The sequence below is a fragment of the Embiotoca jacksoni genome, unplaced genomic scaffold, assembly GCF_022577435.1.
Source record: "Embiotoca jacksoni isolate LCO1_2020_lvr unplaced genomic scaffold, fEmbJac1.0.p SCAF_23, whole genome shotgun sequence".
Lineage (NCBI taxonomy): Eukaryota > Metazoa > Chordata > Actinopteri > Embiotocidae > Embiotoca > Embiotoca jacksoni.
The window spans coordinates 347,718-372,177 of NW_027185374.1; the positions used below are offsets into that span (position 1 = coordinate 347,718).

Consider the following 24,460-nt stretch of genomic DNA (forward strand, 5'->3'; position numbering starts at 1 on the left):
CACCATGCAGGGTGCTGCCATCAGGAGTACATTCACACACCGACGGTACACCATCGGGAACAACTTAGGGTTCAGTGTCTTGCTCAAGGACACTTGGGCATGTGGACAAGAGGAGCTGGGGATTGAACCACCAACCTTCTGATTAGTGTGCAACCCACTCTACTGTCTGAGCCACAGCCTCCCGTGTGTGAGAAATTATTTTCCCTGGCAATGCCGAAATAAATGAATGGGCCGTTTGTCAAAATCTAAAAGACTTATTTGGAGGTGTTGGTGTCACGTTGATGCTGATAGACTCCAGGGGATTGTCAGCACATCCTCCCATCAGACAAATATATGTAGCGCATGCATTTCCTGATAAGTGACCATCATGACCAGCAATGTTCCTTCTCATAATCATTATCTGATATTGCTCAAAACAATTTTTATTTGTTTTGTCTGGAAATGATTTTTCTACAAGAATAAAGACAGGCAGGAATGCAGCATTTGTTTTTTGTGACTCAGCTTTTCTGTGAAATCTCCCCAAACATGAAAGAAACCACCAAAGACGATTAGGATATCGTTTTTCTTTTCACAGTGGAAGCAAATATGAGGAAACAACAAACTTCCTCCACTATTCATTGATTTTTTTTTTTTGTTTGTTTGTGTCAGGATCCCTGTCCTTCCCTGTGTTTTCACTGTGTTGGTGGGTGTGTCTGGTGGTTATTGCAGCTTGTTAGGTTCCACCTGCTGCCCATCAACTCTGGCTCCTGACGCAGCTGATCCTCATCCCACTAATCACCTCAGCAGTATATCTATTTCCAGTCTTCTGCTCCACTTTGTCAGATCGTTATGTCTGCTACAGCGTCAGTTCTGGCTGCCATCCTGCTCAAACCTGCCTGTGTTTTTTGGAGGATTTCCTGCAAGCCTGCCCTGTCTCTATCTGTCTTCCACAATACTCTACCAGAAGAATAGCCCTCTGCCCGATCCGCTCACCTCGGCTCCTCTCTTGTCCACTGGCTGGTAATTCTCCACCTATCTGCAACCTGCCACTCCTGCCTTGGAGCTACTGCACTCACCTCTCTGGACTCCAGATCCTCCAGATCCTCACCAGCGAACCTCTGGTCCCTGTATGTGCCTGTCTGCCTAGTCCGTTGCTGCTCAGCAGTTACCTCCGGTGGCTCCCCCGAGTTCTCCACTCCCTGCTGGATCTCCACCTGCCAAGCAAGCCATTGACTCTTTGTTGTTCAGCAGCACCTACTCGCTCAGATGCTACCGAGTAGCTCAGGCCAGGCCCAGGATTGACTGGACATTCTGTTCCCCTCAACTTTTGGACAATTTCCACATTACAACCTGTTTCAACAATAAATCTGGCTGACCTCCATCCTGTGTTGTGCTTTTGGGTCCATTTTCCTATCGCCCATGTAACAGTTTGTCACTTGTAGATGGGGCATTTCTAAATGCAACATATTCTTTAGAGTTTTATGCAAGTTTAACTTTCACTTTAATCTCTGATTTGGTCTCCACCATCTCCTGAAGAAACTTAGTCTTTTCAGGAGCAAAAGGTGTGGGAGTTTTGCAGTGGGTTTGTGGATGTGGTGAGACTGACCAAAACATCAAATTAAAAAAAAGAAATAAATGGTCTGCATTTATATAGCTTTACAGTTTGCCTTCTTTCATTCGCCCACTCACATTCACACATCAATAGTGGCAGAGCTGCCATGCAAGGTGCTCACCTGCCATCAAGAGCAACATAAGGTTCAGTGTCTTCCCAAAGGTCTCAGCATATAGACATTAGGACCTAGGGATCTTATTAGTGGGAAAACTGCTCTACCATCTAAGCCAAAGCTGCCGAATAAAAAGACCTAAAGGTTAGTAAAAACCTATTCAGTTGTGGGGTACTCCAGAATCAGAAAATACATCTTTGTGGGTTTGAAGAAACTATGTCTGATTGTGATCTTATTTGATAGAATTAAAGAAAAACGCATGTGAAGAAATGCTACATCACACCAATCTTGAGCTGATTTCAAAAAACATTCAGGCTTTATTTGGGCGTTTAACATCCAGCATTTGTAAGTGTAACAGAACTCTGACTACTAAAGTGTTTTATGATATTGTCGTCTCAGGTGACTTCCTCTGTTAAGAAACAATGATATGTTTGATTTTGTGCTACTAATTACACAGTTAATGTACAATTCACCTTTTCTAAAAGAGAGCATTTCATTTCAAAGTAAAAACAATGTAATTCAGAACTTTTAATCTTGTCAGTGGACCAACTGGCATTTATGTCCTGCTGGAGAGAAAAAGGCAGAATGTCTGGATTTCAACAAGAAAACAGCAATAACAGCTGAATTAATTCAATAAAGCCTCTCTCCCTGGTGACCCCACTGCTCCATCATTTTCCTTCGTTCCTGTGTGGCGAGTCTTCTGGTCCAGATACAGCACAGCTGCATCCAAGTCAGGACTTTAATACTCAAAGTAACAGGTACCATTTCTTAACATTACAATTGTGTCTTCAAGAAGAGATGTCATCTTCTGACTTTAAGTTGCACTTAAAATTAAGGACTTGCGGGCTAAGCTTTGTGCTCTCTTACTTGTTGATCCGAATGTATGCTTGTTGAAAAGATACAAAAATAATGCAGGCACAGAAGCTTCAAAGAAAAAAGTTAGGTGTGTAGCAGGTGAGTATATTTCCCTCTGTCAGTTAATAAATGGCCCTCTGCATGGAAAGCAAATCATATCACAACACCACTATAGCCAAGCCTTTTAGAAACAGCCTTAGTGGATGTCACAGTGAGCATCGAGAGCTTGAGACTGACTCTCCAGGATGACCGACGGCTCATACAGCAAATCATCCTCTCCGAGTGTGGAACTCTGATCCAAGTTCACAAAGTTAGGGATGTTGAAGTGAGACAGGAAGGGACACTCTCTGTCCGTCTTCTTCTCCTCTATTAATCCATTGAGAGGTAGGTGTGCTCCAGCTTCATCAATGTCCTCCTCCATATCATCCATTCTAGATGAGCTGATGTTGCAGGTCCTCTGCTGGGCTCGGGGCCTGGTGTGCTTTCCAGCTGTATTGTCGTCTGTTTTTTGCTTCCCCTGACCCTGATCCTCCTCGTTGATGTAGAAATTAAAATATGAACGGGACCCTGCAAGCAGCGGACGAGAGAAGGCCTTGTCGTTTTCATCTTGGTGGCCGTCGATATCTACCAGACAGCTCCCTGGTCGATGACGCTTTTCAGCAGAGTCTGCGTTTCTGTTAATAATCAAAGAAACATCCAGTGAGACTGCAGTGGGAAAAAGGCTTTGAAAATATGAGAGGCTATTATCGTAATTTCTGTGCTCTTGAAATGTCTGAGGATTTATTTATTTTTATTTTTTTACTATTTGGTGTGCATTTGGGGAATGATTCTCAAAATAACCACAGAAGCCTTTTTAAAAGTAGAAGAGGGTGGAGGAGCAGTGACATAAAGCCAGCCAATAAACGTCCCATTCCATCTCAGATTAACCTCGAGGCCAGCCTCCGTCTTATTTCATAGAGGTGATTTCACACCAATATCGAAAGCTAGTTTTCACTGTGGTAATGTGCCTTTGCCCATATGTATCTCATCCCCAACTCAAATATAGGCCAAAAAAAGGTCACACAATGGCATCCAGCCATGGTTTGCACAAATTGCAATGTCTTCAATTTAGTCTACTGTCAGAATAAATAAAAAAATAAAAAATCCTCCCTAGAATTTCCTACAGCTCTGTCTCTGCATGTCTCTGCACATTTGCACAGAGTTCACCTCTGAGATGAGACTGTGCGAGCTGAATTGCTGGAGCTCTCTGTGGTGCTGAAACGATCCCTCTGTAGGGCCAGATGTGAACGTGATAGTGAAACAGGAGCGAATCATAATACTCACTCTTGATGAGGCGCTCCTGTTTTGGTGAGCAGCGTGAGAACAAAGAACATGAAAATGACGAACACAGCGAGTCCGACCCAGAAACCGATGACGATGGAGTCTGAAAGGTCAGAGAAGGAAGATTAATGTTGTAACGACGAAACTCATCTGGCTGTCCCTCTTCTACGAGTTTAATTTCTCTCAGGATCTCTCGCACTGAGGGCACAATCCTCATTTCCTCAGTTCAAGCATTCAGTGTTTAAAATAAATGGGTTACAGCAGTCGACTTGTTTGCTATGGCAATTCATCTCTTTAAGTGACTTGACCATTACAATTGAGAGTTTGATACGACAGTACATTGATTATTACTGCTATAATGTTATTGATAAGCATGCATGTCACCCGTGAGCTAAAGCATAAAGACTCATTATTAATTAAAAGTGCAGTGGAAGGCATGCACACACTGCACAAAGTAGGAGCACAGTGGAAATGATGGGAAATGGTCTCAGTAATGGATTCACTTACATCTGTGCGCCTTGAGCCCCTCAAAAGACACGGGCTCCTCGTCGTCATAATATTCATACTGCCACACGTAGTCACTGCGACGTGCGCTGGTTTGGCTACGGTTGTGGAAGTCGGACATTTCAAGCGGATTTTACGTATCTTAACAACAGAAACCAAATGAAATCAATCCTGCATGAACGACATACAAAAATAACATTACTGCGTCCACAAAGTTTGCAAACCTCAATCTCGTTGAAGCTGTCAATTGTTTCTGGAATTTGTTTTTATAGCCAGTAAATTTGGGGATTGCGCGAACAACCTCTTCCGTCTATAATTTAAAAACCAAGCGCACAATGTGAGGAAAAAGCAGCGAAGTCCATCGCTCGACTATTACGGAAAAACTCTCTCCATCCTCATGCGCTGTAAGTCCAGTGAGCGAAGCAGCTTCTGGTCTTCTGGTGAGCTTCTCAGTGCGCATCACCCTTATCCAACAGCCTCTCACTGGTGGCCCACTCACTCTCGGATTACACTGCAAAAATGCACATCATTACAGAGATAAGGCTTTCATGAGAAGGTGTTTCCGATGCAAGTGATTTGTCTTGAAGGGTATTTTCATTAAAACCACGTTTAAAACTTTATTTCTACAGGTTTTCAGCTGTAAAGGATTTGAGACATAAATTTGTAGGAAGTGGTTTGGCTATGTGATATCACCCAATATTAATATGTTGTAAGTGCATTTGAATTGTTTTTCCATATTTACTCTCAAGACTGTCACATTTTTTTTTTTTTTAGAAAAATACACAATTTGGTCGAAATGTTTCAACATAAAGTGGACAAGAGACGCAAAAAAAAAAAAAAAAATCCCTTTCACTTGTTTCAAGTGTTCTCAAACATCATAAACTTCTTGAACCAAGACAGACCATGGAAACTGAAGCATCATTACTGCCTTTCATTAGGAGTAATTTCGACATTGCAAGAAATAAGACATGAAGCGGAAGAAAAGCTTTTCTGAAACCCACCCACACAATTAAAGCTTAATAAAAAGGGCACTCGGAGAGCGCAGAATTCTATCAAGGCCAATAATCCACAAATCTGCAGCTGCAAACCCTAAATATGTCTGCATGTATTTACAAAACTATTAGAATGAAAATGAGGTTGTGCCTAGCTCAAGCCTAACATCCCTGGAGTTGTGCCAGTTCCAGCTCTCCCCTTTGTAACCCCTGTACCCTGAGTGCTCCATAATGACTGCTTAAGTGCATGTGAATCCCATAAGATTATCAGCATCCAAGAATGTGGATTATACTATGGAGTGATCATATTTCTAGACAAAGTGGGTGTGGCCATCTAGCCTACTACTTTTGACAAAATATAGCAGTAAAATAACTCAAAGAAAATAGTGTTTATCAACGCCACACTCAAAAAAATGAAGCCATTTTACTATCTCAGCCCAGTTGTTTCAGTTCTATCACATCAACTATGAGGAAAGGTTTTTATTGGGGCAAGCTATTAAGATGGGTAATTTAACCAGCCAGTGTATCTTCCATGTAACAGGCTATGGAAATGCTGGTCAGGGACAACCCAAATCTATTCAAGCTACTCCATTAGTGTAAAGTTTTGTGAAAAGAGAAGTTTAGTAATTTACCTCCCACTAAGTCCTTTGAGAAAGTGCATATTTAAATGGCCTAGCCTTTTTCCATTTCAGTGGAATGGGAGGGGGGGGGGGGGGGGTTGGGGGGGTTGCTGAAAGCAACCATGCCTAATGATTTTAATAGAGCTGGCACTGAGGAGAAATTGAAACATGTGGAGTTGTGTTTGTTCACTCCATCTGCACTGTGCCTCCCTTTTGTCTAAATTGGCTGTGTTTTTGTTTTCAGCACAGAAAGCTGATTAATTCAGACTCAGCCGGTCCAACATAGTTCTAAGCACAGTCTTCTTTCCAGGTTGTTTTGAATTAAAGCTACTTCATGACTTGAAAGGTCTTCACTCTAGCGCCATCAGGTGGTAGTATCAGTCATGACACAATGGGAAACCAAAGATTTATACTGGACAATTCTAAAAAGCATCAGCTCTAACCCATGAATACATCATAAAATAAACTGATCGTAACTCATACACTGCACTAATTTTGACAGAATTGTCTCCACAAGTGCAAATATATGCCATCAGAATAAGTTGAAAGATGATAATCTAAGGTGTGCCCAACAAATAAATACAGGAAGCTAGTTCATTTACGGCTTTTGAAACTTGAAATCAGGATTTCATCTGACACTTTTGGCGATCTGTGTTCTCTGACAATATCAGTTGAGTAATCACATCCAAATGAATTGCTTTGAATGCTTTATTTCCAGCTATTAATCAGATGCAGATGTACACAACAGTAAAATCAAAATGTGTTTTCATAGTCTTAAATTTTGTCTCCACATAGTACCATCGTCTCTTTTTACTCTTTCTCCTGCATTTGATTCTTTTTAATGCTGCAATGGGTGAAAAATCTACATCAAAGCTTGCTGTCTACAGTATTTTGTCTTATCTGCAGATCAATAATGCATTATTTCAATAAAACGGCCTGTTTTCTCAATGCACACCATTTCACAATGTCTGGCCACTTCAGCTGCCAGCTGTCAGGGTTTGTACTGGTCTGCTGCTTTGTTCTTCTTCAGCCACAGTGGCCATGATAAGATGCTGGGCCGTGCTGTTTTCACAGAGAATATTAGCAGGGCTTTGATCAAAAGAAATGTGTCTGTCGGTTGCTGGCAGTGAAATGGTTTAAGTACTTGTCAGTGAGGAGTGAGAACTCTCTGTATCACTGACACAACTGTCAAAACCTGAATGTATTTGGACTGTTTAAAAAAATAATAATAAATTCTATGTCCCCCTGTATTTACCATCTAAAGTGCAGACAGAAAGGCAGCCTCAGATATAGAAGCAAGTAATCTTGATTCAACGCCAAACTTTGTTGTATGAACACTTGTATGTAAGTGTGTGGATTTGTATTTATCATTGACTGATCTACATACAGTAGCAGTATGATGAAATTTACCAAACAGGACTTGTATCACATACTTAAAAAAAAAAAAAAAGTGCGCCAATCCAATCTAAAATGGATTAGATTCCTTATTAGTTAAATATTTGTACGTTCACATATACAGTATATTCTTTTTGACAGAAACTAGATAAGCAGGACATTTTAGGGGAATTCAAATAATCAGGTTAATCCCAATGTTTTGATATATGACAGGAAATATGAAAACCTGAAGACAGTTTGTGACATGTTCTTGTTTTGCAGCTAGACTTTGTGCATGATGTGACTGAACGGAAATGCAAGGCCGAGTTATTCAGTCACAACTCCTCGTGAACACACGCAGATTTTACAGTGTCGATACAGTTGCCGTGTGAAACCATTTCGGTCCCCATCGTTTAATCCCCCCGACTGGTCGACGCTCCAGTTTCCAACCTAATGGGGTCTTTAAAATCTGCATCTGATTGGGAGACGTGTCTGAGTGGCAGGTGAACACACAATGAGGTAGAACAAAATGTTTCATGAGCATCCAATCAGAGCACTTTGGCTCTTTATAATACAACCTCTGCAACGGTAGAACACTGTATAATATTGATTCCAAAACGTGTAGCATCATCACACCCATATATTATATCTCCAGGCGGAGTAATAAATCTAGTCAATAAGCCACTGTTAGCCATCAACTGAGGACCTCTGGCTCCGACAGGTCTTCCTCCCTCTGCTCTCCTGAACCATTTCATTATGTTTCATGCAGATAAGACAACAATGAGTTGGTGTATGCTGTAAACAAAGTAAATCCCCTGAAGGAGATCATTACCGATTTAAGCAGTAGCTCAAGGGTTAAGTTCAGCTCTGTCGACATAATTCATCAGTACAATTTAGTTTCATGCTGCTCAATAGTGCATTTTTAACAGAGCAACAGCAAGACCAAAAGCTCAAACCATCTAAATTAATAATACCATTTTACTATAGCATCTAAACTCACCCCAGAGCCTGCAGTTCCACCGGCCTGTGTGCCCTCTGTGGTGCTCCTGCTGCCTGGATTTTCCTGATAAAATGAAAATGACTAGAGTTCACAAACAAACTAATCAGATTGACATCCTGAGACTCATTTTGCATTGTGTCAATGATTGTCATGCTTCTGTTTCTGTTGTTGTATTTTAGACTCACTCACCTAATGAGGTTCTTGGCTTCAGACTGAGGGCCAGCAGCAATCCCACCTATAGAAGTTGTCTCTCTTGCTGTAACCATGAGTTCACTGTTACCATGTCTTCACAACCCGATACCATTCTCCATACCCTGGGGAGCAAACAGCTAATTATGTGCAATCAAAGGAAAAATAATTATTGTGAGTGGTATCAGACCTCAGATCAAGGATGTATAAATCAAAGTGTATTCAGCTCACTGATAAGATTCACAAATGTAGTAATCTGGCTTCTCATAAAATGATCAATCACGACCAATGAATATCTAACTCGGACTCATGAACATAAACATTCTGCAGGATGAGCTGCAGTGCATGGTCTCTCCAGGGAACGTGGCACATCAGGGCTCCCCCACTGATGGACCGCTGATGGGCTGACAAACACACAGACAGAAAATTCTCTCTTAAAGTAGCAAGCCACAATGCTACAGGGAGAATGTCCTCTGGACAGATGAGACAAGACTGGAGCTTTTTTGGCATCAGCAATGAGGAAGCTTTTCAAGAAAATGACACCATACGTGCTGGGAAACATGAAGGAAGCTTGGTTTCATTTTATGGCTGCTTTGCTGCATCTGGCGCGGGGTGCCTAGAATCTGTGCAGGACACATGAATGAAATCTCAAGACTATCAAAGCATTCTGCAGCGAAACATGCTGCCGAGTGTTAGAAAGCTCTCTCAAGTCACAGGTCACGGGTCTTCTGACAGGATAAAGACCCACAACACACAGCTAAAATACAGACAGCTGGAGCTATTTGCTATTATATAATGGTGGCCATCCTGGCAGAAGAAACAATACCTGTAGGATTTTTGATGTAAAAAGCTCTTCAGGGTTCTCCTACACACTGGCTAATAGTGCCACTATCTGGCTGTCACATAGAGGTATACTTCTCTGGCCAATCAGATTTTGTGCTTGAAAGCGAAGTTATAAAGTTCTCAGCTGAAAGCAGTGGCTGAGACAGATGCATAAAAATTCACATCGACAAGTAAACTGTGATTATGGTTCATTTATTAAATGACAGCCACAAAAACTCAAGTGACATTTCAACAAACTACCTGAACAGGTAGAAAAAAAATCTTTGTCATTATTATCTCAAAAAAGGAACAATCATTGATTCAAACTGATAATTATTTTCAAATGTTCTCAAAATGTTTTCTTTTCCAACTTTAAAACATGGCTGTACATATATTACAAGTATGTTGCAATTGCAGAAGCTAAAACTGGGACTGAATCTGAGATGCGATGCATCTCCGTTCAAACAACAAAAATGTCAGATCCCTTTTGTGGTTCTGCAGCATCAGTTGTCTCAGCAGCCTGCTGGTCACTGCTGGTAATAACGGCATAACCGACAAAGATCAGCAGCTCGGCTACGTTGGCCTGAGGATCACTGGCCTCATCAATCATGGCCACCAAGGCCTTGCCTTCATGCACTCCCTGGATCTGAATGTGAAGTATTCTGTTCGATACCCTTTGGCGCAGGGCCAAAAGGCAGCCGTCAGACCACCTCTCCCCCACAGGCTGCACCCCTGGAGAGGAGCCCCAAAACAGATGTTTGAGAATTGCTCCGCAGCATAGCGGGGGATGTCTTGTGAGTCACCCCAGCGGCCGTTCTCCAGTGTTTCCAACAACCTAACAGTCACAGTCTTGCCAACCAGCAGCTGTCTCACTGTAATACAGCACTCTCCTGACCATTTGCCAACCACTGGCACCACCCCAACGATTCGGCACTCCATTGCCTAAAGGTAGACAAAAAAAACACATCTTAACATTCATCACTTTTACATTGGAAAACTACGGGTGTGAAAATACACTCACACATGAGCAAAATGGCTGGATATTAGTTGTCATGGGTCTGATCCTGTCCACCGGGACACTCTCTTCATTGCCAAAATCAATGTTAAGGACTTTAGGCATCTTGTGGTCAGCATCCAACGTTTGCACAAGACCTCGGTACCAGTTCTGTCCAAAATAATAGACAAACAAGTGAAAGAGCCAAGAACTGAGCTAATGTGCACACTAAAACTTGTGTCTTTTGAGAAACTGACTAAATGGGCCTCTGCTCACCAGATCACAGGAAAACTGAATCACGCAAACCTCCCCAACACAGGGTACATACATCATCACGGAGGGGCAGCTGTACGTTTTCTGAAGCCCTGTGCTGATGCTCAGCAGAGCGTCCAGCAGCTCAGGGCTTTGAGGATGGAGGAAAAACCTGCCAGGGCTGCACAACTCCACAACAGATGCCTGAAAACACATAAAAGAGCAACAAACAAAGACTGCCTTTTGGAATTTAATAACACCGACTAAATCAGTGTGTACAGTTGAGGTTAACTGGGTATGTTATACCTGGATATCTGTTCCCTTAATGACTTTAGAAATATGCAAGTCCTTCAGAAAGATCCTCTGGGGACTGGATAAATAACCATGCTTCAATAAAAAGAGGTAAAAATCACTATTCTCTTAAAAGTGTTATTTCAAATTATGCATATGTAGAACTTGAAACCTTTACTTGCATTAAAAGATCATTTGCAGTTACCTCAAACTCCAAGAGGCTGGCTTCGTCTTCAGTAACTAGAGAAGCTGAAGTTTCCTTTGGTTTCTCTCTACAGAATTTAAAAGAAAGAAGGGCGAGACATTATATCCTAATCCAGCTCAATTACAAATTGGTTGAGTTTTGTTGGAATTAAAACATTGGTAACAGCTGACAGTGAGTGGCACTCAGAGTTGACCCAGCTTACTTTGTGGGCTCTGGATCAACGGACTTGCACAAGTATTCGTACACCTTTCTGCGCCTTCCAGTCTTCTGTCTGACACTTCACAGAGCAGTAACATGTCTTACAGCTTTGGCACCGAAAACTCCCCGTCAGTGAACACCAGTAAATCAGACTTCACTTAAAACTACAGAACTGAAGATAGTTGCATACCACCATATTCATACATCCTCAGCGACACCAGCACTTAACATGCAAAGCGAAGACAACATTGAGCCGAGAAACCTGTCTATTGATGGTTGAAGTCACCTGCTCACGAGCCTTTGGCTAAAATGAACAAACAGCTGCAGGAGAACATACACACGACTGTTTGCTGTCCTGACTCCTAAATGGTAGAATGAGCTCCCCAACAACAGCAGAAACTCTGAACATCGTCCACCACAAACTAAAAACACACCTCTTCAGACTTCACCTTGAACAGTAGAACTTTAGTATCTTAACATGGAACTTACTGATAGAACTTTGTAGTTTGGCTTTCTGGAAGAAATTGTATTTTCTTGATTCCTGTTGTTCTGGTTTTGAACCCTCATGGTTGAAATGAACTTATTGTAAGTCGCTTTGGATAAAAGAGTCAGATAAATGAAATGTAAGGTAATGTAAGGTAATGTAATGTAATACTCCTTTCCACTGTAATATTACCTGGCTGACCACAGTAGTTGCAGAAGTATACAGTCACTACTGGTGATGAAGATCCTAACAACTGTGAAGGCAGGAAAACCTGGCACAGGGTGAGAGGCATTTCCATGTCAATACAACACTCTGATTTAGCCAATGAGAAAAACTGCACGTTTGTTCCATACTCCAGATGTACCCCTGCTGACTGGTGAAATTAGACGACCTGACAAAAAAAGAAAGAAACAAAGATAGTAAGGCATACTGAAATATGGTTAGATAACATTTTGTATCTTATGACCATGCTCGAGTTTGCATTGCCGTTTAGTTCCCGTTCGCAGTGTACAATTGACCACATTAGAAAAACAACAGGTATGCCACGCAGTTACGTGTCCGGTAATGGACACCAGTCAAGCGTGTCTGTTTTACCATCTCCAGTGACGCCGGGCGCACAGGCGGAGCGGAGCGCCGGGCGCACAGGTGGAGCACCGGGCGCACAGGCGGAGCGCCGGGCGCACAGGCGGAGCGGAGCGCCGGGGGCACAGGTGGAGCACCGGGCGCACAGGTGGAGCGCCGGGCGCACAGGCGGAGCGGAGCGCCGGGCGCACAGGTGGAGCGCCGGGCGCACAGGTGGAGCGGAGCGCCGGGCGCACAGGTGGAGCGCCGGGGGCACAGGTGGAGCGCCGGGCATGGTGGGCTGTCCTGGTGGAGGCAATGTGGTGGAAGGAGCCGCAGGGCCCGATAAACGTTTCCTCAAAGACAGGTTTGGTCCAAAACGATCCGGCGAAAATGAACGGTTCATGTCGGTGGCTGTCACCTTTAAAAGAAAAGACACGTGCAGTCAGATCGTTTCTGAAGACGTGACGTGACAGTACGAGTGCGCAGCATTTGTGTTGGAACTCTTTCTGCACACTTTAGCGGTCTAATCAACAGTACAAACGCTTGTTTGCTCGCTAATTAAACATTATAAAGCGGATACTAAGGGCGACATCTGAGCAAAAATAAATAAATACATATTTTCTATATGCTGTTAATAAAATTGCAATCAGTATCACACCTGTCCTAGCCTTGTCCAGACTGCTGGCCTGTCAATCACGCCAGACCAGGTAGGCTCCATCAATCAAATCAGACAGCCCCCAATCATAGGCCTACTGACGTTTGAGGCCTCATATCTAATTAATGGGTTGGGTTGGGTTAATCTGCAAACACGCAGTGGATCATATCCTACCAAGACATTTTACAGGAGAGCTGGGGACACACTTACTCCAGGTTTTATAACTTTTGGTTGACAGGGATGCTTTAAATGTAGACATATGTAACCGAAAGGTAATTCTTATGGTTCCATCATCTGCTTGATCTCTGTGGAGATTCGTTATGCCATACATAGATACAAGTCTGCAGCAAGAATAAGAAGAGAGGCCTAAAAAGGCACTACAATGGGCGATCATACAGAACTTAATTGACCAACACCAACACAATATATTCATATTTATAGGTGGCTCAAAGGAAGCAGAGACTGGACACACAGGTGCTGCCTTCTACATCCCTCATCGCGAGGTAGCAGTGAAAAAGAGTATCAGAAGAGCTGTAACAGCTGAATTACTGAGTATAATATTGTTCATTAAATTGGGTGGGAGGAAATAACCAACCCATTAATTGCATCTGGTAGCTTATCAGCGGTTTAAAGCATTAAGCCTGGAAAGTCACCATGCAGGCTAGTGTGTATGAAATGTTTAATGTACTTCTCAGATTGCATTATAAGAGATTGGATATCCCCTTACTTTGGGGTCCAGCTCATGTAAGGGTCGAAGGAAATGAGAACATATTGGTTGAACATTCATTTAAACAGCAGATAATTGATGTACAAGTGCAGTTAAGCAAAGCAGGGGTTAAAACTATTAAAACATTTTGTGACTTAAGTGACACAGAGATCTCTGCAGTATTCAAAAGCATGTAGGTGTTGGTGGAATATGTCAGGGGAGTCAAAAAGAAGAGATGGTTATTACCCATCTGAGAAAAGGACATGCAGGATTAAATCAAACATTTCATAGAATAGGAAAGCACGAACTGGACAATGCGTACACTGTAATGAACGAAAGATTGTCAGCATGAACAGATAGATTGCAACAAGTATGATGAACAAAGAAAGGACTTAATATCAGTGATACTGAAGGGTAAAAAAAACCCAATGTAACGTTTGTGAATGCACTTGGAAAGGTGCACATTCTCCTGGTGAATTATTCAAGAGCGACAGGAATAATGGAGACTCGAGGTGTTGTTCCTTTATGCCAATCCGCTGCTCCACACTCCAGTCCAGTAGGGGGCGGTAATGCACCTTGAAGCTCGTTCGCCAACCGCTATTAAAACTCACAGAAGACGAAAAAGAAGTTATGGGATAGATGCTGATAATTGGAGTAAGTTTCATTCATGCGATCCTCTCGTGGCTGCAGGTGTGCGTGTCCCCATACTTCCCCGCCAAATTGTGTCCTCACCTGTCCCTCGCTCCATGCTGTGCACACAGACCAGCTCTCTTCCTCGTCAGTTTCCAGGTGATTTGTTCTCCGGTCGCGCATGCGCTACTCTCCTGCCCGGGGCTCGCGAGCCTCCGGTGAGTGCAGCTGGCGTTTTGTTTGTGCTTCCTGTTACGTAGTTACGCTTCCTGTTACGTAACATCGAGTCCGCCTTCGTTGTGTGAACTCGGTTTCTCATCACATTTCATTCCCACTCGTGTTGCAGTCCAACATTCACTTCCTTTTAGATTTCCATCAAATCGTGTATTTGGGTCTTTTAACTGGGAACAGCTCCAGGATGTTCAACAGCTTTGTGCCTGCCTCCTCCTGGTTTCTGTCCAGGTAGTAAAGAGTCGAGCAGCAGTGCCACAAGTACTCAGATCCTCCATACTGAAGTATTAATAGCACACTTTGAAAATACTCCACTACAAGTTAAAAGTCCTGCATTTAAAACTTGACTTAAGGTTAAGTATGATCGAAAGTAAAAGTTCACCCGATGAAATAAATGCTCCCTGTCAGTGTTTTCCTAAAATATATTATGTTTTTGGATTAATATAACTTTTGAATTAATGCAGTTATAGAAGGTTGTGCTTATTTTACCTACTTTATGTACTGTAGGTTAATTTAATCTACACTCATGCATTATATTAGGATCGTCATATTTTTGTATCGTTTCTGTTCTGTGACAACTATATATCTCTTAAATGTCAAGAAGCTCAGCAAAACAATGCTTTTTCCTGCAAATCTGAGTGGATTTAAATTTTTTTTAGTTTGAATTAAAAAGTAAGAGCATCTTCTCACCCCATAAAGGAACATCCAATCCTTCAATTTATCAGAAAAGTTCAAATTCAAAATCAACCAAATTTGCGGATACATGGTTTTCACTGGATGGAAAGAGTATGAAAAACTGTAACCTCAAAAGTAGCTTATAACTACAGCTGTCAGGGAAAAAAAGTGCAATATTTCCCCCAGAAATTTAGTTGGGTTGAAGTATGAAGTGGGCATAAAATGGAAATACTCAAGTCAAACACAAGTACCTTGAATGTGTGAATGAATGTTCTTGCATAGTGTACCAGAATACCAGAATAGGACATGCAGATTAAGCCATGTGGTACTTCTCTGTCGGTTCATCACTACAAGCAATTCCTCCCACGTCATTTTCAAAGGCTCATTTGATTGTTTGTTGTTGTGAAATATTGTGCTGAAAGTACTGCTGCTGTCATGCTATGTTTACGTTGCTTTGACTGAGCGGTCCTGTTTACAAATGTTAAAAAAATTCTTCCCACATTATGGACATTAATGTTTCTAGCTAAGCATTAACAGTAATATTTATGCCATGTACAAATTGCTTTTCACTTTCAGTATGTCCTGCTTTTGTTTTTTGTTTTTTACTGGTAACTGGCTGCATATTAGGCTCTATTCATTTTTTTGTGTGTAATCAGTGAGCTTTAGCTCTCTTTATTTGTTTGCAGCCCAGGGCAAGTTTATCTCATTAAAATTCTTGAAATTCTGTAACTGTATTCATTAAATTTAAAATAGCCTGCTGCAGACATGGAGATAATTTAAATGACATTCTCAATTGCAGGGATCTTTCTTTCACAATGCCAGTATTACGTCAATGATTTTAACACTTGTTGAAACTAATTGTAATAACCTTGCCATTATAACCATATGATGTTCACCTTGATTATCTCTGACCTTTCTTGAAGCACAGAGTCCAAATTGAAGTGAGGTGAGACTCAAACCTTCTCTGAAGAACCTGCAGTCCTCTGATGCACGTAAATGGCCCTGACCACTGGCTGCTGCGCTGACTCACCACTGCAGGTGCATTAGGTAGGAGGCATGTTTTTGATTGTGATTCACCACCATTAAACACAACTGTCAAACCCTAAAAATTATTCACCACAGTAAACTCATGAAAACACAAGGAACAAAGAGTGACCGTGCATTTTCCAATTTGTAGAGAAGATGTAGACTTGTTTTTGTTTTCTATAAACACTACAATCCACTCCTTCATTAATACACTGCGTGTGTCCAGTGCTGATGTGAGCATGGAGTGTATATAAATGGGCTGTGAGCCAACACATTTCCCAATGCCATTTCTTATTTATGAAAAAATTCCCCATTTTGCCTGATAACATTCAGATCACAAATCCGCTCTATAGATTTAAAGGTAGTACTCCCTCGACTCTGACTGATCTGAAGGTGTCCAGTTGTGAATTGAGGATGTAAAAATTGAGGACTCTTAAATAGATATTGTAAAATATTCATAGATTCTGCATCGGCATTGCTGCTACGTGCAGCCCATAATTCTGCTGATGTTGCCGAAGATAAATTCACAGCTTTCATTCCCCAGCAGAGAAGTCTTGTCCTGACTGCTCAAAGGCAGACGTGGCCACTGGAAAACATTTACTTGCTGATGTATTGCATCATACTGTTTTCCCCACATGTCTCTAGTACTCTGTTAATTCTGCATTTCATTCTCTGCAAAACAAGTTGAATTTACTATGCTTGGGATACTGAGGCTTGCTGGGCACACATGCACTCAAGCCCACATTTTCAAACATAATTTATTTCAGCCTTCTTTCCAATTGCAAGCTAAACCTTGAAGATAGTCTCCTCCTTCTTTGTCATCCAAATTGACTCCCACAAGTGGTATTTTTCAGTCCATCAGATCTGATGGATGAGCCTTCCAAATCTGTGTTTGGCTGCATAAATCCAAAACCATTCTACATATTGAGCAGTCGCACAAGTTAATCCCAGTGCAGAGCAGGAGGAAGCGGCAGCCCGCTGTCATCTTGACCCTTGTTCAGTGATTTCTGCCTTTCCTCTCCATGGTAGTGGGTCTGTGACTGAAATAACAATGGAGTGACCCAACAAAATGTACTGAGTGATCAAAACAGAGTTCATGTGAATTATTGAGGGAAAGTGGAGACCAGGAGAAATTAAGATAATTCTAAAGTCATTAATTTAACTGCTGTGAATAAACAGATATTATCATTGCATGTACAACTTGGATTATGCTGTAAGGGCTATAGATCCATGTTCCTATAACAAAGTCGCATAAGAATAGCTATACAGAAATAGCCTCCCTGATTATTACCATGCTTCATCCTCTTAGTGTCGAATGTACTGATGTATTTTTTTATGATTGACTTCATGGATTTTTTTTTTTTTCCCCTCGCAATTGTCGTATTTTTCTTTGAACCATGTCTGGTTCTACCTCCAATACATTTTTAACCCCATTAGATGGTTTCCAAGGAAACACTGGACTTCAATTAAACCAAGATCTAGATCAATCTGACCTTCTGCATAGCTCTTCTCAGAACATAACTCCGAGCTCATAGAAGCCCTCATAAAGACACGAAAACATGTGCTGCTTCACTCATTGAGTTCATCATGACATCAAGCGAAAATCTTAAATGATTATGTTCACTCAGATAATTGAATTGCAGCTCCAGGAAGTTGAGGATTTGAATACCAAATAGGTTTCATTAGACTGCCTTTGGACACCTGATGGGTAAATGATGCATTATTCTTTTCCCACTTGGCTGCTATTTATCACCGCTGAGCTCTATGCCTTCATGGTAATTGATAATTTCATATTTTGTAAGAATAATACATGAAATCTTCTCTAAGATTTTTCATTTTGGCAAATGTATCAGAAAAATGCATTTTCAAATAAGAAGCAGGTACTCTTGACACAACCACCTTTTCATTGATTACATGCACCTCTTAAACACAATTTGAACCAATAGATGCTTGTTCCATGAGAAAGAAAATAAAAAACGTGCTCCGAAAGCAACCTGGAATCAGGATGATGGCGTCAGTGAGCATCTCGTTTAGTAAATGAATCAGGAGTCACCTCTACTCCCTTCTGTTGTCACATGGAGGAATGTTGTCCTTGTTAAACTCAGATTAACAAGAAAAACATTCTCACAACAGTAAAGTGAGCAAAAGGTCTTTGCCATTTCATCCTTGAATACATTTAACAACTCTTGTTCACTGTATTATATGTAGGGCACATATTAGGGCTTACTTTTAAGAAGTCTATCTAATGTAGATCTAAAATGTTCAAGCTTAAAGTCAGACTTAAAAATAACTGCAGCCTTATAGAAATCGTAATGTTTTTTTAATTCAATGTTTTAATTGTATTGAAAGAAGAGCATGGCTTGAATCAAAGCCGCATACCACAAAATGTGTCCTCCAAGCTCATTTGCAATGAAAACCCACCAGCGGCTTTAAAAGTTCAAGGCACTTGGGATAGTGGGTCTACACAGCCCTGTCGCCATCAGTTTGGAGAACAGCAGAGAAAACACTTATATTTCAATTTTCTTAAAGCTTTAAAAGTTCTTGCTTCTTTTCAGATTTGCACAACTTCTCAAACTACATCCTTTGAGTTCCTTCAAATAAGTGCCAAACAACATACTGGGATGTCTGTTATTGTTATTGATTATTGCTGCTTTAAAGGCTTAACTGAAAGGTTTTCTTTGAGAGTCATCTTTGTTTATCTCTCATTTCCAAGAAAATGAAAAGAATTTAGGATAATCTTGACAGCACTGTTGCTGTTGGTTTATGACAAAAAAGCATGTTTTCCTTTCAGTGTTACAGAGTACAACACTGACTGCTTCTTAACTAAAAGTAGCCCAATAAACAACACAATCAGACAGGTAGCAGAACCACGGGAAGCTTGAAGACATATCATTATTACATGATTCACAGCTATAGGCTGGAAACCAAAGCTTGGCTTCAGTTGATGGCTAAAGGCTGAGCACATTGATTTGTGAAGACATTTAAACATTTAATTTACAGTGATGATGATGAGCAAGAATGACAAAATAATCCTGAATGGGTTCCTGGACATTTTTTCATTTTCACTGTTGCCATGGAGAATTATTATTACTTTTTTTTACAATCATTTCTGGAGAGGACTATCCACTGTAGAGTCTTTGTGTGACAGAAGTGTAAATAACTGGGGCAAAAAAACAGGCTACCTATGAATAATAAGCCAGGGAGAGGGAAACGTGAGCATGAGATACAAGTGGAACGATAGATGAGGTTATTTGAGGAAAACCTTTAAGCAACAGAAAATGCTGAGTGTCTAAAAAACATTGCAGACATTTTCCTCATATTGAGTTGCAGCTTTTTCTCTATGCTTCTCATTATCTCCATCTCAGCCTTTGTCATGCTTTGCGCTTAATGGGTTGAGCCAATAAGGGATAATGTCTTTATCTGGTATTATCAGCGCTCTCCATGATGACTGTGTTTCATATTTTGTCCATGTCCATGTCCATGTCCGTGTCCATGTCCGTGTGCGTGTGTGCGTGTGCGTGTGCGTGTGCGTGTGTGTGTGTGTGCGTGTGTGTGTGTGTGTGTGTGTGTGTGTGTGTATATATAGTGGTGGGATGTGTTTCTCTGTGATCTCAGCAGTGAATTTCTGTTTTGCTTCATTCAGAGCTGGCAGAGAACTCACAGTTCCAGCTTCTTTTGTATTCTTCTGTTTTTCACTCCTTTGACATGCTTTGCACTGTTCTGTCAAAAAGCACCGCATGTGCTCTGAAGCTCTGTCACTAAAACATCGACAACAAACAAGCGGTATCTTTTTGATGACCAGCACTAAAGATATATATATTAAAAAAAACATTAAACCATTGAACAGGCGCAATATACTGACCTACTTTTGCTGTGTTATTTGTAAGAACTGCATTAAGGTGCATTTTGTGAGCATGATTTCAAAGGCCATGTTTTGCTATACAAACACATATGCAAAGAGCATGTAATGCATCCCTATAGTTTTTCTTTTACATTCAAAGCATGGCAAAAGAGTGAACGAAAGCAAAATATAAAAGCAGCCAGCAGCAGAGCGTAGTGTGTCCAATTAGCTCGGGGCTGGAAAAGAGAGAGAGAGAGGAGGTCTGTGTGGACCTTATTAGTGCCAGACTCTGACTGCTCGTTCCCTGGAGAGGGGTGTTGTGATGTCGACAGAGCTCTTGGTCAAAGACAGTTAATGCTGGTCATGTGTGGTTCACTTTTAAGTACAAAAACCATTTCAGCTGGCCACGTTTTAACAAGTAATATGTGGCATCCTTTATCTCTGAATGCACACCTGTGCCTGTATGCAGTCCTCTGTGCTTCTCAGTCAGCTACTTGCACTGCATTTTTGTGCAGATATGTGTCAGATATTACAGTGTTCCCTTTATGATGCCAGCAGAGCAGCTCCACACTCCCCCCTGCTGGTGCTTTGTGGGGAAAACACTTAATTCAGAAAACGGCGAGGGGGGGAGGGGGGGACTGATTAAATCAGTGTGTTGCAGATTTATAATAAAGATCACATGAGTGGAGCTCCTGTAAAAGCTGCACATTAGGTTTTACATCTGGGAGTGTGATGCGTTCAAGTTCTGCATCTGATAACGTGTAACTATTCGCCCCCATCCTGCTGTCGTATACACAAGAGACCAACGCGTGTCAACTCCCTTCAAAGCACACCGCACCCGATACCGTTTGCATCTTCCACTAGGTTTAGGCAATAGGGCACGTGTTTCTTCACACCTCACACCCAAATGGCTTCAGAGTCAGATAAAGAAAAGTAAATGGGATCAAGAGTTCTTTTTTTTTTTTTTTCAATAAAACTTAAGGAGATTAAAACAACTGTTAAATTTAAACTTAAACTTAAAATGTCCTTCTAAGGCCTTTAAAAAAAAAAAATACCGTTTTCATTACCCAAACCCCGGATATGGGTTACACTGTAGGTGCTGACTGCAGGTTCGCTCGATGACAGTTTTCGATTTAATCAGAGACGCAATTTCTGGAAAATATCATGATTTTGAGCGTTGAATTGTAAAGTGTTGTCATGTTTTGAACAGATCCAAACTCTGTCAGAAGAATTGTTTTTTACATTCAATATCAAGAAAGAAAGTGGCCATATGGTTCTAGTTTGCTGAAGTGTGACTTCACACCTTAACACCGTGGCGCATGGAAACACTTGGAGACGCGTCAAAGCGCAATTTGGCACGAGCTGCCTGATAAATACGAGTTTCCTGCCTTTAGTCTCACTTCCTCAGCGGACTTTACGCAGGACTGATCAGCACCAGGAAACATGCAGACTTACACGGCCAACAGTGGATTAAATTCTGTTTTTACGGGAGACAATTCGACCCAGCAGTCCAATTTGTGGAGACCATGGACTGCAAATGAAGGCAGAGCTGCTGCACACAAGGTGAGTTTTGACGGCATAAAGTTTGTTTGGTAGTTTTTGAATTCCAATGTGCATTGCTTAATAGACTAAACTTTCAGACTCACAATGGAGACCCTTCTGATGCAAAGCACCCCAAAACTCAGCAAGTCATCCATCCAGTGAAGTAAGTGCGGTCTTATCAACTAAGTAATCCTTCTTTTTTTATGTTGGTCTCTTTTCTTCTATAAAAAAAAAAAAAATAATACATTATATGCATGCAATTTCCTTTTCTTTTTGAAGGTTGTACTGGCCGAAATCCAGATTTTTCGATTATCTTTACCAGGATGCAGAAATGCTCCTCCGGAACTATCCGGTCCAAGCGACCATCTGCCCCTATGAAGACTCCAGCAGCGACGAAGACAGCGATGATGAGGAAGAGGAGGAGATGGAAAATGAGCTGAACTAAAAGTCAGCCGTTGAAACTTTTGAAGACAAATTGTTGCATAATTTCATAATATATACATACTTCTTTTAACTTATTTCTGTAAATATATGTAAATAGATATTCTTGATTTCTACAAAACAAGAATGTAAATGCTTAAATTATTGCTTTAACATCTCTACCTCTTTTGTATTTTGTTGAGCATTGAAATAAAATGTATTAACTGAATGTCGCTGTCTGGGGTTTATTTGTTTCCAAAGCCTAATAAGATTATTTTTTTTCGGTCGCTGGTCAAACTGATACAGTCGAGATCAAATAACAGTCAGTCGAGGTTTTTTTTTATTATTTTTTTTTTTTTAAGAGCGCACAACGTGTCTCTGGGGCTCTCTCGTGTAGTTAACCTGTATCTGACGTGCTACATCTAAAAGTAAATTTCACATAATACGAATTTACTTTTTCTCCTTCTTATTTCTTGACGCTAACCCCCACTGGGAGTTGGTAGATGAAGTGTAAGTTGCAGCAGTGTAACGTTTGTCCTCTGCTTCTTTAACATCCGCCTGCTCGCGGCTGAAAGCTCTTTTTCCTCTGGATAAGACCAAGGTGGTAAACGCCCCATTTCCTGCGCAGTGGCGCCTGAAGTGCGGAAACTGCGTGACAGGTGGAAGGTGTAAACCCTGCCAGGAGAGCACATAAAGATGGAGGCTGAGATACACAAAGGAAAAACGGTTTAGACTAAATGTGTTTCTGACAAAAGGGTGCTTGTTATCATATAAAATCATTTGTTCATGTGATTTTAACTTCAAAGAATCAATGTCTTTATTCGCTTTGGTAGGCTACATACATCAGTTTGATACGGATTTTGCAGTCACAGGATTTAAACTATTATTTCCTCCAATCCAGGATGGAACTTGAAATGTTCAATAGTTCAATAACAACAATTCTTATTGAACTTTTTGGGATTCCAAATTTACCATCTTGGAACAAAAACAAGTCCAAACAGACAAAACAAGACAGCAGGATTTGATTTGGTCTGGATTAACTGGCAGTAGGTGGATGGTCCTTTATTCCTCCTGCTCGCTTTTCTTTGAACACGATCACCCCAAATTACAACTCAAGTGGCTAAATGGCAAAATACAGTATTTACTTTATCCAGTAAACCAACCCTATTGTATGTTTTTCTAATTATTATTGGTGATAGAAAATAATTAAAAAAACACTGCAATGTAATATCAAAGTACAAGCCAATGACAGTATTGCCCAGAAAGCCCCTTTGCAGAGCCTGTGAAGTGAGGCCCCAGATCCAAGGGCCCATTATTCCCAGATTTCAACATTTGGGGAAAAAAAAAAAAAAAAAGATACTTCGATTCAGATCATAATATGAAGTTCTACTGGCAACAAATGTGGTTTTATAGTTTTATTTGAGTGGGGTTTTTTTTGCTGGTAAGTGTAGTACTGACATATGGTTGGATTTCAGTCCACAAAAAAGTGTTTGTGATATGTTTGAAAAAGTAGCTTTGACTAGACTGACACTTTTCACATCATAGGAGATCATAATGACCTCATCCTAAAATTCATGTTAACTGTTAAGGAAGCCTGTTGTTTGAATACGATGTCACAATCTGTGTAGTTTAGTGCACAATTGCTTAAACTTTCAAACGTGTATCCATTCGACTCTTGAACTCACCCCGCTGCCGGGTTCTCGAGCCCTTCTGCGGGAACTTTTTGGATCACCTTTAGGTGTTTTGCTGAGTGCAAAGTTTGCACACCTTCATGATGGGAGACACTGTGGCCTCTGATTGTGTCCGGGTGGTGGTGGTGGGGGGCAATGCACAACCACTGAACTAGTGACCTCCACTAGACAGATTGCTCTTTAAGACTGTTTGAATAAATTGACAGACATCCGCTCACATTGTATGTCTCACACTTTAATAAATTACTCACACAGATTAATAAAAAGGCCTGACAGGGATAAAGAGGGCAAATCTGGCCACGCCACCACTGTAAAGGCGTAAAACAACAAAAACAAAATGTTTTTCAGAACGAGGGATCTCAAGTCTGATTCCCGAGCATCAAAATTAAATTAAATCCTCAAATTCTACCCGAGACTCGGAGTTCTGATAAAGTGCTGAAGTGCTCATAACCTCTGTAACCGTGGGTTTTTCTGGACATACCCAAGCCTGGGTATCAAAGCTGCAGGAGTGTCACTTACTTCTGTGTGAAATTTGTTCACCTCCAGAGTTAAATATATAACCAGGGACTGATGCCCTCTCTGATGAACTTATAACCTTCACTGAGCTGTAGGCCAGATGAAGCAGATATCTCTTACTGGGTTTACATTTGTTAAAATTGCCAGACTATTTTGTTTA

At 41.1% G+C, this 24,460-nt stretch overlaps 3 protein-coding genes across 3 annotated transcripts; 1 reads left to right on the forward strand and 2 right to left on the reverse strand.

Annotated features, from left to right (window-relative positions):
* Positions 1 to 1,991: 1,991 nt before the first annotated feature.
* Positions 1,992 to 8,610, reverse strand: LOC138203691 (melanocortin-2 receptor accessory protein 2A-like). Its single transcript, XM_069158706.1, has 6 exons — positions 8,558 to 8,610; positions 8,369 to 8,431; positions 4,607 to 4,893; positions 4,386 to 4,523; positions 3,882 to 3,981; positions 1,992 to 3,232 (listed from the first exon to the last, which is right to left on the reverse strand). The coding sequence occupies exons 4-6, from the start codon at positions 4,501 to 4,503 to the stop codon at positions 2,755 to 2,757; spliced, it is 696 nt and encodes a 231-aa protein (XP_069014807.1). The 5' UTR covers positions 4,504 to 4,523; positions 4,607 to 4,893; positions 8,369 to 8,431; positions 8,558 to 8,610; the 3' UTR covers positions 1,992 to 2,754.
* A 1,067-nt stretch (positions 8,611 to 9,677) lies between these two features.
* Positions 9,678 to 12,090, reverse strand: LOC138203692 (tudor domain-containing protein 1-like). Its single transcript, XM_069158708.1, has 6 exons — positions 11,996 to 12,090; positions 11,122 to 11,188; positions 10,932 to 11,012; positions 10,650 to 10,829; positions 10,401 to 10,544; positions 9,678 to 10,321 (listed from the first exon to the last, which is right to left on the reverse strand). The coding sequence occupies exons 4-6, from the start codon at positions 10,704 to 10,706 to the stop codon at positions 9,986 to 9,988; spliced, it is 537 nt and encodes a 178-aa protein (XP_069014809.1). The 5' UTR covers positions 10,707 to 10,829; positions 10,932 to 11,012; positions 11,122 to 11,188; positions 11,996 to 12,090; the 3' UTR covers positions 9,678 to 9,985.
* Positions 12,091 to 21,450: 9,360 nt separating this feature from the next.
* On the forward strand, positions 21,451 to 22,118 carry LOC138203319 (protein ripply2-like). The gene is given in 5 exon segments (XM_069158068.1): positions 21,451 to 21,490; positions 21,493 to 21,567; positions 21,570 to 21,694; positions 21,772 to 21,836; positions 21,953 to 22,118. Coding segments are annotated over 5 exon segments (471 nt in total).
* Positions 22,119 to 24,460: the final 2,342 nt, after the last annotated feature.

What these genes read in the sequence shown, in the direction of transcription:
- LOC138203691 (XM_069158706.1), bottom strand. Translation starts at nt 4,503, where the DNA reads ATGTCCGACTTCCACAACCGTAGCCAAACCAGCGCACGTCGCAGTGAC. An exon ending in GGGGCTCAAGGCGCACAGAT is followed by an intron (nt 3,982 to 4,385) that starts GTAAGTGAATCC and finishes CTGACCTTTCAG; the next exon opens with ACTCCATCGTCATCGGTTTC. An exon ending in ACAGGAGCGCCTCATCAAGA is followed by an intron (nt 3,233 to 3,881) that starts GTGAGTATTATG and finishes GATTATTAACAG; the next exon opens with AAACGCAGACTCTGCTGAAA.
- LOC138203692 (XM_069158708.1), bottom strand. Translation starts at nt 10,706, where the DNA reads ATGATGTATGTACCCTGTGTTGGGGAGGTTTGCGTGATTCAGTTTTCC. An exon ending in TTCAGTTTTCCTGTGATCTG is followed by an intron (nt 10,545 to 10,649) that starts GTGAGCAGAGGC and finishes TATTTTGGACAG; the next exon opens with AACTGGTACCGAGGTCTTGT. An exon ending in TCCAGCCATTTTGCTCATGT is followed by an intron (nt 10,322 to 10,400) that starts GTGAGTGTATTT and finishes GTCTACCTTTAG; the next exon opens with GCAATGGAGTGCCGAATCGT.